The sequence below is a fragment of the Parasteatoda tepidariorum genome, chromosome 2, assembly GCF_982258835.1.
Source record: "Parasteatoda tepidariorum strain Cologne lab strain chromosome 2, Ptep-v5.0, whole genome shotgun sequence".
Taxonomy (NCBI): Eukaryota; Metazoa; Arthropoda; class Arachnida; order Araneae; family Theridiidae; genus Parasteatoda; species Parasteatoda tepidariorum.
Genome location: NC_141756.1, coordinates 65,805,612 through 65,819,628, shown reverse-complemented (window position 1 = coordinate 65,819,628; position 14,017 = coordinate 65,805,612). Strand labels below are relative to the sequence as shown.

Sequence of the window (14,017 nt, the reverse complement as noted above, 5' to 3'; positions counted from 1 at the left end):
TATGCATTTCTTGTCTACTGTTATTTATTATAGATGAAAATTATTTCATTGAGGATGAAAATTTAAAAATGTTGCACGTGAAATGCTTTCTTTTTTTACAACCCATCAGTAAAACATTTATATGAAATAAATAATTTATACATCTTTTTTTTTATCAAAACAATATCAAATTATTTTATTTTTTTCATAAAATATTCCAACTATTTAGGCAATATATTATTAAAGCAATAAAATATCAAATTATAAAGGTCTCTGTTTTTTAATTTAAAAAAAAATTATTGAATTGTCCACAATTCCATAACAGAATTCTTTTTATTCGTCATAAACATATGATTAATTGCTATTCAAGTTTTTATTCCAGCTATCAAAAAATAATAATAATAATAATCAGATAGTGTTTACTTGATTTTAGTGTTAAAACTATAATTTTTAACAAACCATTTGTACCGTGACCAAAATGTGTGCCGTTTACAAAAGACACACTTTAAATACATTAACTAGGTTATAAAATTGGATGCCCACAAATTACATCATCGTAGGTAAATCGTGCCATTTGTTGATCCAGAAGCCTATCAGGTTCGACGCACAAGCGTGATGTCACTTACAGGTATCCAAAGAATGATTTAAATTGCATGGTTAAGCATAATCACTTCACTTCTTCTCGAGTTGTAAATGACAATTGCCTGCAAATGACATCATCGTTGGTAAATTGTGCCATTTGTTGATTCAGAAGCCAATCAGGTTCGACGCACACGCGTGATGTCATTTACAGATATTCAAGGAATGATTTAAATTGCATGGTTAAGCATAATTACTTCACTTCTTCTCGAGCTGTAAATGACAATTGCCTGCAAATGACATCATCGTCGGTAAATTGTGCCATTTGTTGATCCAGAAGCCAATCAGGTGCGACACACACGCGTGATGTCACTTTCAGGTATCCAATGAATAATTTAAATTGCATGGTTAAGCATAATCACTTTACTTCTTCTCGAGTTGCAAGTACCCAATAGGGCACAAAAACTTAGGCGTTCATAGCCTGCTTTGCATAAACATAATATTTTTTTTAGAGACAATTTCAGTTTGGACTCTTGGGACATTTATAAAAATCTTCTATTGAAAGATAATTTTGTTTGAAATATAATTTCGATAATTATTTACATTATTTAATTTTATTATTAAACTGAAATTTAATCTAATAATAAATAAAAATTATTCGAATTTTTTGAATTATATTTACCTTCTCAAACCTGTCTTAAGTAGATCTAAATAAATAACGAAATCAAAATTTTTTACGAAATCTATTAAACAGTTCAACTTAGAAAAATATCTGTGTTAACCTTTTCAGAAAGAGAAAATTTAAAGCTATTAAAGGCTGATGCAATTTTTTTTTTACCTATTGCAATGCAAATAAAAGCATTAGTTGTTTAATGGCTCGGGGGCTTTTACTAGCAATATTCTATCTGACAACTTTCAAATAGAGAGCCATGGTTGCTCGGGTGATAGAGCGCTAGCCTCCAAATGAGGTACCCGGGTTTGAATTCCAGCGATATGGCTGGTCGATACCAACTCCGCACCCGCTACGCACCGACCACAGTGTTGATATAAAATATCCTCAGTGATAGACGGATCAAGGGTTAGAGTCCGCTTGCTAGAAGAATAACTGAGGGAGGTTTTCGTGATTTTCCTCTCCTTATAACGCAAGTGCGGGTTAGCTCACTCAAAAAGTCCTCTGCGAAGGCAAATTTCCACCAATACTTGATCCCGGAGTCTGCTGGATTCGAAATTACAAGGCTACGGAGTTGAGCATTGTCATTCGTAAACCCATAATTGGGTCAGCTGTTCAACGACGGTTATAAAATAAAATATAAAATTAAAAAAGAATCATAATTTTAACGATAAAAGAAATGCTTTCAAATCAAAACAGAAGAATTTCTAATATCTTGAATTTTATACAAATTACTAGAATCGTAGTTCCCGTTTCCATTCTGCCTCCTTCCGATGTGTAAAAAATTATTTTTTCTTTAAGAAATCAGAACCGAAATTCGGAAGAGTTTATGTTCAAGGTATGGTTCTGATTGAATTTATATACGTATTTAGAACTGAAAAGCTGTGGTTAGCTCTCTAGTTAAATTCGAATCCCTCTGTACTTAATTTCGTAGCTAAATCGGCATTAAATTTTCAGACAAATTCTTGTTTGTGAAAGATTATTGAGAAAGTTACTTTTTTTGTGTTATCTATAATACGAAATTCTCCAGAAACAGAAATACTATAGTTCAGTGGTTCCCAATTTTTTTCGGCAACGGAACCCTAAATATTCAACCACCTATCGTTGGAACCCCGACTTTATAAAGTTTATTAATGTAAATGAGAACACTATAACCTATAAAAAAATTACATTTAAGTTATTTAATTAGAGGAATGAATAATTTTCATCGTTTTATCATTAATAATCTTAAATTAGGTTTTATTTCCGACAGTTAAATTTCTAGTCTAGTCTAGCTTATCTAGTCTAGTTATGAATTTGTTTTTGGTGAATATACATAAGCTGAAAATAAATGTAATAAGCCGAATTGAGGTTTACTTCGAGATGAAAACGGCTGCTGAAAATGGTTATTAGGGGAAACATATTTCTGTATTAAGGAATTATTTTATTTTGATTTGAAAAACGCGATAAGAAATACTAATGCAATATTTCACAAATGCTTGTTCTTTCCATAATTTGTTCAATATATTGTTATTTTTTCAATACATTGTTATTATCTTTTTAAAAGAAAATATAACAAATAAGAAATAGTATATTTTCTTTTAAAAGGGCCATTTCCATTTCATTGGCATTTTACTAGAATTATTTTCATAAATGCAAACGAAAGATTAAATAAATCCTGCAATATAGATTGCATATAAATATAATCAGAGGATTCAAAACTCATCTATAGTTTTAAAAAGTACTAGGTCGCGGAGCCCCCTTCACTCTTCCACGGAACCCTAGGGTTCCAAGAAACACCATTTGGGAATCACTACTATAGTTCATGATATGCCTACCACTGGAATTAATATCAATTTAAAGTACTGTTTTATGAGTGGAATAGAATAGAAATTTATTTGCAAGAGATCAAGGTACTCTGATTTATTAGGGTTTTATTTTTTTTTTCAGCCTCTTAGTTTACTTTCTTAAAACTGTGTAATCTGTAACGATTATTAATTTCGCAAACTATTTTATAACAGATGCAAATACTCATAATAGATAGAAATTTCAAAAATAAATAATTTATAATAGAACATTATTAATAAAATAATTTATAATAAAAATATTTTATCTTTAGTGATTAATTAAAATATAATACTTTCTAAGGCCTTTATAGAACAGTAGAAAATATAAAATTTACTTATTAAAATACTTAATAATACTAATTAAAATACTTAATAATACAACTAATAAAAAATTTATTAACTAATTATTCAATGGAAGATATAAAATTCACGCATTAATGGGATTAATAAAAAATTAGAAAAGTTAAAAAGATTGAAAAAAAATATTTTAGTTCAAATTGTATTGAGACTCTCTTTGGAATGATAAGACTAAAGACATTTCCTAACGAATAACTTTTTTTGTTTTATCTGATAAAACTTCTTTCAAAATTTTTTCTTAAGGCTTGATAAAATAATTATCTTTTATCTGATTGATAAGGATTAAACAAAAGTTGTGAATAATAAGTCACGCGCACGCACGCTTACGAACTTAACGAAGTGATCTGCAAAAAACGTGGAACCTCGTTTTAATGTGTGTAGTGCTGTAAGGGGCTAAAAATTAATTGTTGGTGATGGAAATTTTGAAAGAATTAAGAAATGGGATACCTCTGGAACCGTTGCCTCCTTCAGAACCTCGTAATTCACAAATGCCTCATGCTCCTGTTCGTAATACTCATTTAACTTTCCAAGAAGAGCAGGTAAGTTAATATTATGCCATTCCTTTAACTAAAGTAGCATTTTTTGTTAGAATAAGTAGCATGACAAATTGCTGAAAACAATCCTGCCATATATTTTTTTGTTTTATTTGAAACATTTTAAGGCGCAATGTAAAATTTCAAACTATTAAAAAAATTTGAAATTCCGGGCAAAAGTTACTGTTACAATGGGATACCTGCAAGTGACGTAGTATGGATGCCTCGATCATGATTGGTTGTTGAAACGTGGCATTTGCTTACGTTAGCAACTGTTCTTTCCATTCTATTTCGAGTAAGTTAAGCCAGTCAAATATCAATTTTCTTAAGTGACACATTCTCTATTCTTCATAAAGTAAACTCTTTTATATTATTTCACTATATGTTTCTTACTTAACACAAAGACAGGCGCGAAGCTATATAGAACATAAACAAACTAAGTATGCATCGAAGTTGCCAGGTACACAAAGCAAAAAAATATCACGGTTACAATAAGATACGTAAACAAATAATGAATCTAAGTTAAGACATAGACGTGAAGAAAAATTATATTTCATAGAATTTGATGTACAATAAGGCACAGCAATTAATTAATTTCACGTTAATTAACATTCTAACTAATGTGAAGAAACTTAGCTGAACTTTTACTCTATATTTTGATTATAGGCGATCAGCAGGTGCTGACGTCATAATTCACACGTGTGGTTATCCGTGATCTTCCTCTTGCCGTGCCAGTAAGCAATTGTAATTATTATTAAACTATCTGGCTTTTTCTTTGTACAAGTGCAAACTTTAACTCACTTTTGATTTAATGATCGGATTATGAAGTACAATTTGAATGGTTGGGCGATTATTATGCAATAATTGTTAGAGATGATACGAATGAAAAAAATAAATAAATACATATCCTAAATAAACATGGTTTTTCCGGATAGTTTCATAATTCTGACCTTGAAAACACGAGGAGTAGCCGCTCTCTGGAATAGATGGTTTTATCGGCTTTGTAATAAATTTTCGAATTTAAGAGCTATTCGACCGATTTCCTTCGAATTCTTTATTTCGTTATTTAAAGCTACAGAGTTTCCTGTTATAAGGAGGTTTTAAGATTCAAGAACCTTGAGATTTATTATTTTTCGTTCATTATAAAAATTAATAATAAAAAATAAATTATCATTAAAAACTAGATTTTGCATAAAATTATCTTCAGATAAACAAAGTTTACGATTGATTGCGTGCTAAAAAAATTTTTATTCGCTTAGATTATTCCATAGATATAGTGTGATATGCAAAAAGTAAAATTAACAAATAAGAAGCCAAACTTTCCCCAGCTGATTAAAGATAGAGAGCATTTTTTTTCAATATTTCGTAACTTAAAATTTCATCTACACTAATTTCATAACATAAATTCAAAGCATTAAATTGTTAAATTTTCAACCCATTTAGGATTACAAGAATCATGAAGAGAAAATGACAAATGTAATTTACGAAAATGCGTTATTATTTTGTGAAAAACTCTTAAAATAATTAGCCTTAAAATCATAAGTAAATGGAATGCCGGTCAATGGCTCTTTACCTTAAATTAAACTTCAGTGCAGGGAATAGCGGAACAATGTAAATCTGGCACAAAGACACATATATCCTCACCTTGATATAATTCCGATGAATTCGAATACCATTAATAAAAACCACATCACAAAGAACTCGTATTTAATATTCTATACACCCCTATACTGAATTTTTTTTTTTAAAAAATCAAGTTCTATCGCTCTGTATTCTTTTCACTGATGTTTTTGTAAGATTAAGTACCATTGCCCGGTATCACCATCACTGAAACCGGTTAAGAGGGAATTTGAATTTCTTAAAAAAATTGATTTACTGATAAGTAAATATTTTTTTAATTATCAATTTAGAAAATTTTTTTTTAAAGAAAAGAATGCACTCATTGACATATTATGGTAATCTTAAAACTCAACTATATTTATCAAATCTACAAAAAAAGGAAATTTTTGCTTCTTAAAAAAAATTTCGTTTTGTGAAAAAATTGAATAATTGAATAACGAAATTTTTTTGTTTGTTTGTTTGTCAATTTTTTTTATACCTGCTACTTGAGAAGACCGCTGAATGATGGTATGTTAACGTTACAGCTATAAAACTTGGTTTATTATCACGCTGAATCAATTATCGGTCAGATTTAATTGGATGTGAGTACCATTGGTAATAGTTTAAGATATAGGGCTATTGCTCGGTACTCCAAAAGCTTATGATTTTAAGGCTAATTCAGAGTGATCATAATTAACAAATAATTAGCTTTAAAATCATAAGTGAATGGAATAATTCATCACGATTATAACTAATAAATAATTAGCCTTAAAATCATGAGTGAATGGAATACCGGGCAATGGCCCTTTACCTTAAAAAAACTCCAGTGTAGGGAATACCGGATCAATGTAAATCGGGAAAGCGACGTCACGTGTAATTTGATTGGCTGCTGAATCGTAGCTAGTATCTAATTAAGTAAAATGTTTTCAGAAGAAACAAAAACGTGTTCATATAAGCATATTAATAGTCTGACCATCCATTTCGGAGCTTTATGCTTCATAAATGCGCTATAAGCTTATTATGTTAATTTCAAAGCTCAACCACTTAAAACAAGTCAAACCAACAAAATTTTTTACCCTCAAGCCTGAAATGGGGTAATTTTCCACAACTGCTTTAAATGGGAATGCCCCAAACGATATTAAGCCATGTAAAACATAGCATAATTGTAGGAAATTTATATAAATCAAAGGCTTCATAGTATGCGTATGTTTCATATTTTTAAAACTTCATTTTAGAAAGGGAATTGCCATTCAAAGTTAGATAAAACATTTAAAGTTAGACTAAAATATATTAATATCCATATATATTAATATGAGCAAGCGAATCTTTTTAAGTTTTAATAAAACAGATTATTATAGATTCCATGTTACTATTTCGAACCTTTAATTTAAAATAAATATAAATCTTATATTGGAAGTAACTAAATGATTCTTTCGAAAAGTGCAATTAATAACTTCAGCGACTTTTTTGCAAGCTGATAAAATTCATAATACTCGTTATAATGTTCAGATTTTTTTGTGATTGCAGAGCATGTTTATTTCTGACGATGAGAGTTAAACGATAATTGTACATCAGATTCTCTCATCAGATAAAAATATTGACATTTTTCTAAATATTTACATCAAAAACATTTCTGTTCATCATTTTCATACATTAAAAAATTACGAACATATAATAGGAGTGTATGTAACGAATGAGAAGTTGCTGCTTTTTCCCTCTTATTCAAACTCTTATTTCTTTTTTTAACTTCATTATTTGTTTCTAGCCACTAGGTGTGAAAAGGATACCTACTGGGGTGGGGATAGCCTGGTTGGTAGGGAGCTGGATTCTTGCTCGTAAGAATGGGAGTTCGAATCCAGCCAGCCGAAAACTCCCCGTGTAGTAAATGGTGACTGATGCGCGTTAAATCTGCCCGGTCACAAAGTCCTCCACGTTACCATAACAAATTATAGTACTGGATGGGAGATTATTCGTTTTCTAGTTCAGACCAAAGTTATGATCTGTGGATGAGTGGATGTGTGAATGGGTAAGCTCTATAAACAGGTGTGACGTATGGGTGTGGCAGAAGTCGAATTCTTGGTCATAGATGACGCCACTGGAAAGCAAGAATAATCGCAACCCCATTGCCGTAAAGGCCGACGTCAACAGCATACCGACTCAAAATGTTGTAAGTCTAGTGATTATCAAACCACAAAACTGGGGAATTCGAAAACCATGGAAATGGCAAAATATCTTATTATTAATATTATTTTTAAAAAAATGAGGTAAATACTTTTAAGAAATGCATGAAATGATACCTAACTAGGTCGAGTTTGGTGTCATAAGATTGGTTTTTCACAGCCTTGCTTTATTTTTTCGAACTGAAATACGTTTTTTGAGATAATTCTATTTTAAACAATCTATACCTTATTTTTATTTTGAGATTATAGTTTCATCTATGACTTAACTCGCAAAAATTTCCGTTGATGGTATACTTTTTACTGGAGAATCCAAATATTCATTTAAAATTCGGATTCTTATTGAGGAGTTTGAAGTTAGCCCCGCCTCACTCTAATTTTTCCGTCAAATTTTGAAACTAGTAAGGTCATTTTTTCTGAATTTGATCTACTCGGATAAATCATTCTTGATTCGAATATGAAGCTATTTCACAGGATGTAAGATGCTCTAACGTCACCTACTAATGACAATGTGAGGAATGTGAGAAATGCATATTCTGGTTAAAATTAGACATTTAAAATCAGCAGATGAAACACTTTTATATTGCCTTTTTTATTCATTTTTTTTCCTTTTAATTTTATTTTAACATGACAACTGCTGTTTTTTTTCTTCATAATTTTGGTTTTAGCATTCGTTGATTTTTTTTACGGAAACATTGATGTTCATAACGGAATAAATTAGTCCCAGTTAAAAGCTTAAAATGACAAAAATACTTTAAACTAACCAAAAAACAGTTTAAACTTTGAAAATAACAAAAGCGAGTTATTTCCCAAAAATTTTTGTATGACTACAAAAAAGAAAATGAAAATAACTTCAAAAAAGTGTAAATTACATTAAAAAATTTAAAGCTCCAAAATGCTAATGCTTTTCTACGAATTTTTACCTATTATATATTGATTATGTTTTTTTTGTAAACTTTATTTCCATTTCACACAAAATAATTGCAAATATAATCATATGTTCACAAATTTCATAAAAACACTTTAATGTGTTTTACCAATTAATAAAGATTAAAAATTCAAATTTGTAATATTGTCTATAACGTAATGCTTAGTTTGGAACGACTTACAACCCATAATAATTATTTAACATGTTACTTGTAGTATGTATTCGTAAAGGAGAGGAGGTGGAGGTCATAAATATTGGGGAAAATGTGATATCATTTAAGAACAACTCTAAGTCATTAAATCTAGTTAAAATTTGGGGGGAATTATAACTTCATATTTTTTATGAAATTTACTGAAAAAAAAAAAAGAAAACGCTTTAACAAAAAAACTAAAGGGAAGAAACAAAAAGAAAGAGAGCCTTAAACCATAAAAAATAGGCTTGCATAGTTTTTAAGCTGCCTCTTAGCAGGGACCTATCAGGACGAATTCAGGCCCCAAGGCCCACCAAATTTTCCGGGCCCCTCACAAGATATTTCGTAATTAAATTACGGAAGAGTAGTCCTAACAATGAAAAAGAGTCTATTGAACTGCATGATTCAAGATAAACATTCTAAGAAATTTTGAAAACAGACAATTGAAGATTATATTTCTAAGATAAAGTTTACGTATCTATAAATTAAAGCAAAATATAAAACAGCAAAACAATGTTATATCAAAATAAAAATAGTTTGGTGGCCGCAAATAATTGAAATCAGTGATTTTTGCTAAAAGTCACTGATTTTTATTTGATACTGTTTGTTGCAACACTGTTTTTTATTTAATACTAAAACCAGCACAAAGCTAGCCCACCTTTCTTTAGACTTTTTATTAATTTTTGAGGCCCCTCAGAAATTGTGGGCCCTAGGCCCATGCCTATTGGGCCTAGGCTATAATCAGGCCCTGAGAGACACGTTTGGGGGCAATGTTGCGTAAAGAAATACAGCTAAGAAAGAGAGATAAATGTTTTCCCTATTACTAATATTTATTTTCTCTTTATAGCTAGCATTGAAAAATAGTCTTAGGTATTTTCCAAGTTACTTACATCAAACATTGGCACCTGAGTTTGCAAAAGAGCTAAGAGAATATGGGCACATTTATATGTATAGATTTCGACCGACGTTTGAAATGCGGTGAGTTAATTGCTTACTTACAATCTTTACGGCCAAATTTTTTGAACCAATCAAAATAAAAAAAATTATCTTTGTTTAATTAAATTACAAAAGCTTGTATTTGAGCTCAATGCACGAGTTAATAAATAAATAAATAATGAAATTAAATATTATAAAATAAGTTTTCTCCCCAGCGTTCAGAATTTCATGGCACTAGAGTGCATTCTAAATGGCTTGAGTTGTACACTTAATATATGTTATATGATTAATGTTAATAGTTAGATGAGCTAAGAAAACTGGCAAACATTGTCAGCACTTTTGGATAGATGAATACAGGAAGTTTTTAAAGTGAAACATTGGTAAACCTCAAAAAAGTAGTTATCAAATTTAAAATTAAATGTATTGTTTCAGTTACCACATCAGCTTTAAATCGTCATTTATCAAGACTTTTATGTGTACAGGCTCAAAAATTATACTGTCATTATGCACAGGGAATTTAAAAATTTCGATTGGGCATTTATGTATTTAAATCAGAAATACTGTGAAACCATCTAAGCGCTCCCTCAAATTTTGTGATGGGGTATATACACTATCTGGCCATTAATGACCGGACACCCCTCATTTCGGATACATGAGGTGCTAGTATCAAGTCAGTAGGGCGTAGGGCCGCCACGCGCCTAAATCACAGCTTTAACCCTTCTAGGAAGGCTTTCCACTAGATGTTGGTACACGGCGGCCGGTATTGCCCGCCATTCCTCCTGTAATATGGCGAGGAGTTGAGTGGTGTTTTTGGGGCATTGTGGTCTGGCCCACAACCGGCACTCCAACTCATCCCAGAGATGTTCAATTGGATTAATGTCGGGACTTTGGGATGGCCAGTCAAGCTCTTGCACCTCCATTTCATCAAACCAGTCCGTGATGGCATGTGCTTTATGAATGGCAGCGTTATCGTGTTGAAACACAAACGGGCCATTACCGAACTGTTGCAACAGGGTGGGAAGCGCCGAATTGTCCAGGATGTCTCTATACCCTTCTGCGTTCAGGGTTCCACGCACTAACACCAAGACTCCAAGGCCAAACCATGAGAAACAGGACCACACCATAATTCCTCCACCGCCGAACTTCACAATGGGGACAATGCACTCCGGTAGGTACCATTTTCCGGGCATTCGCCAGGTCCACACTCGTCCATCAGAGTGCCACAACATGTAGCGTGACTCATCACTCCACATAACGCTTTTCCATTGCTCTTTTGTCCACTGGCGACGTGCTCTGCACCACTGAAATCGGTGGCGGGAGTTTGATGGAGAGATGTTTGGCTTATGTGCTGCTGCTCGTCCATGGAATCCTTGTGCAATCAGCTCCCGACGAATGGTACGTGCACTGGCAACACTGCTAGATGCAGCCCGGAAGTTGGTAGCGACAGTGTCCAACGACATTTGTCGGTTTGCCTTCACTACACTTCGAAGAGATCGTCGATCCCTGTCGGACATTATTTTGGGCTTGCCGGGTCGGGACTGCGGTTTTTCATTCCCTCTCGTTCCCATTTCAACACGACGTCACCAACTGTTGACCGTGGTACCTGAAACTTGTCGGAGATGGCACGTATGGAATGACCAAATCGGTGGGTGCCTATGATCATGCCCCTTTCCGCCTCATTCAGCTCTCGTCGTCCACTCATTTTCACTGTTAACGCTCGTATGGCCGTCGCCTGCTTGCGAGTGGTCTTTCCCCCACCACAGGTTCCGTATTTATTCCACCAGGACGAGTCCACCTGCCGTTCAAGGGGTGTCCGGTCATTAATGGCTAGATAGTGTAGATGATAGTAAAAGGAGAGAAAGAGAGAAATTTTTTTTTTGATGTGACTTAAATGCAACTGAATTTAATTACGTAAACAGGACTTTACTGAACAAAATTAGGCTGTTTTTTTACTCCCCTCGGCCTGCTAACTTAAAAAAACACTCGAATCACTGGGCATAAAATAATTCATAAATATGGGCAGTTGAAATTAAAGTTGAAACAGTTACCGTCAGTCACATTTGCTTATTGATTGCTTTGCTAGAAGGAAAGTAGGCATGTTTATGGGTATGCACTTACCAATAAAACGTTTTGTTAATAATGGAGCTCTTTATTTACTCCCTGAATGCTTAATCGGGCAAATGAATCAATCCATCAATACTTATTCAGGCTTAGTACTTCTATATCAGTAATATTTAATGCTTTCTTAATACTCGTGATTTATACTTAATTTTTGTATTAAATATTAGGTTGATAATATTTTCTTTTCAGTATAGTAATAATAAGAGCATTCATTATTATGCACATTAAAATCCCCCCCCCCAAATAAGCATTTCCTTCGGGCATGTACTCTGCAGTACACACCAAGATTGGCATGCTAAAAGTTTGAGATTTGTAGAGTCCAGACCATGGCTAGACTTATAGCACAAATTTTTTCTGAATCTTCACTTCTCTCAAAAACTCAGTAAATTTAAAATAAATTTAGTACCAATTAATTTTTACGATGATTTCAAAATATCAGAATGTTTGTTTGTTAATTAATTAACCAGAAACTTTCTATGTATTTGAATTCAGTATTTCGTTAACCGACACTATTGCAGTTTTCTGCTATTATGAATCCTCATTTCAAACTGAATCGGTTAAACGAAACTTAAATATCTATATTTTAATACACACAATTTAAATAATCTAAATAAATAATATAATATAAGTAATTTAAATAAAACTAATAATCTTTTCTATTTATTTATTACCTGTAGAGCCTATTGCATATCAGATTATCCAGCGCAGAGTAATGAAGGAGCTGCTATAATGCTTATGATAATGAATAATCTGGATCCTCGAGTTGCTCAGTTTCCGGAAGAGCTGATAACATACGGCGGGAATGGTCAAGTGTTCTCAAACTGGGCGCAGGTAAGTACCAAAAGGGCCAGAGGAGAGCCCGTAAACTTTATTTGATGACTGCTGGCATTTGAAGAGACTTTCGACGTTGGAAAGGGTTTAAAATTTATTTTTTAGATTAAATTTGTGGAATTTTTTTAGCGATACCTCTCATAAGAGTCTGGTTAAAAAACAGTCAAGAGTTAATACATATTTTCGTAGAGATAATGATTTCTTAGAAATACCTATCATAAAAATTGGTTAAAAAGTGTTAAAAGTTAATACATATTTTCATAGAGATAATGATTTCTTAGAAATATCTATCATAAAAGTTGGTTAAAAAGTGTTAAAAGTTAATACATATTTTCGTAGAGATAATGATTTCTTAGAAATACCTATCATAAAAGTTGGTTAAAAAGAGTCAACAGTTAATATATATTTTTCGTAGAGATGATAATTTTTTGGAGATACCTATCATAAAAGTTGGTTAAAAAGAGTACAAAATTAATGTATATTTTCTTGAAAAAATGGCTTTACATATAGTAATAACAAATAAAAAATAAATTTTCCACCCCGAAGTTATGATGTTTCTGATATTAATAGTTTCTACTCTAGTCAATTTTTAATTTGGTACCAAACGCTTTGCTCCCAAAAAGAAATCTTCCTTAAAAAAAAAAAAGTAAAAATTCGTGTTTAGTTTTGTGAAAAAGTGGTCTTATGTGTCACGAAATGAAGACATGAGAGGTTTATTTAAAAATTTGCATCTTGGAATTAAAATTTTTTTTAATGTAAATATTTTTTTATTCATGCCGATCGTGAATTTGGTAACACACTTCTAAATTCTAGCACGTATATCTTTTTTAATTTTTTTTTTTTTTTTGGTGTGGAAAAAGCTTTACTTGCAATGATAAAATGGACACAGAACACAGAAAAGGTTAATATATAAAATTTGCTTCATCGATCTTTTTATTTTTTTTACATAAATATTTTCTTCTCGCGTGGATCTTAAATTTGATTCAAAGCTCTTGGGCTACGAAATGTAAAACGTTCTGAAAAGGAAAATCAAAATAAATGCTTATTTCTGTGAATAAGCGGACTAACATGTGAAAGCGTCCTGAACAGAGAAAAGATTTATTTGGAAAATTTGCAGCTCGGAACTTTTATTCATTGAAAAAAATATATTCTACACCAGGGGTGGCGAACCTTTATACACCAACGTGCCATTTTTTCTAAAAAACTGTTTAATGATGTCATAGACGTGCCGTCAAGTAATTTTGACTTCGTGATTATTGGGAAAATAATAATACTAAATACTATCAACTGC

General features: G+C 31.9%; 1 protein-coding gene across 1 annotated transcript in view; it reads left to right on the top strand.

Moving 5' to 3' along the window:
* Positions 1–3,679: 3,679 nt before the first annotated feature.
* The window catches only part of LOC107438048 (urocanate hydratase), a 45,032-nt gene continuing 34,694 nt past the window's right edge, over positions 3,680–14,017 (top strand). Inside the window, exons 1-3 of the mRNA XM_087157453.1 lie at positions 3,680–3,950; positions 9,686–9,816; positions 12,573–12,726. Coding sequence (XP_087013579.1) covers positions 3,825–3,950; positions 9,686–9,816; positions 12,573–12,726 — 411 coding nt within the window. The 5' untranslated portion in view covers positions 3,680–3,824. The remainder of the gene's footprint in view (positions 3,951–9,685; positions 9,817–12,572; positions 12,727–14,017) is intronic.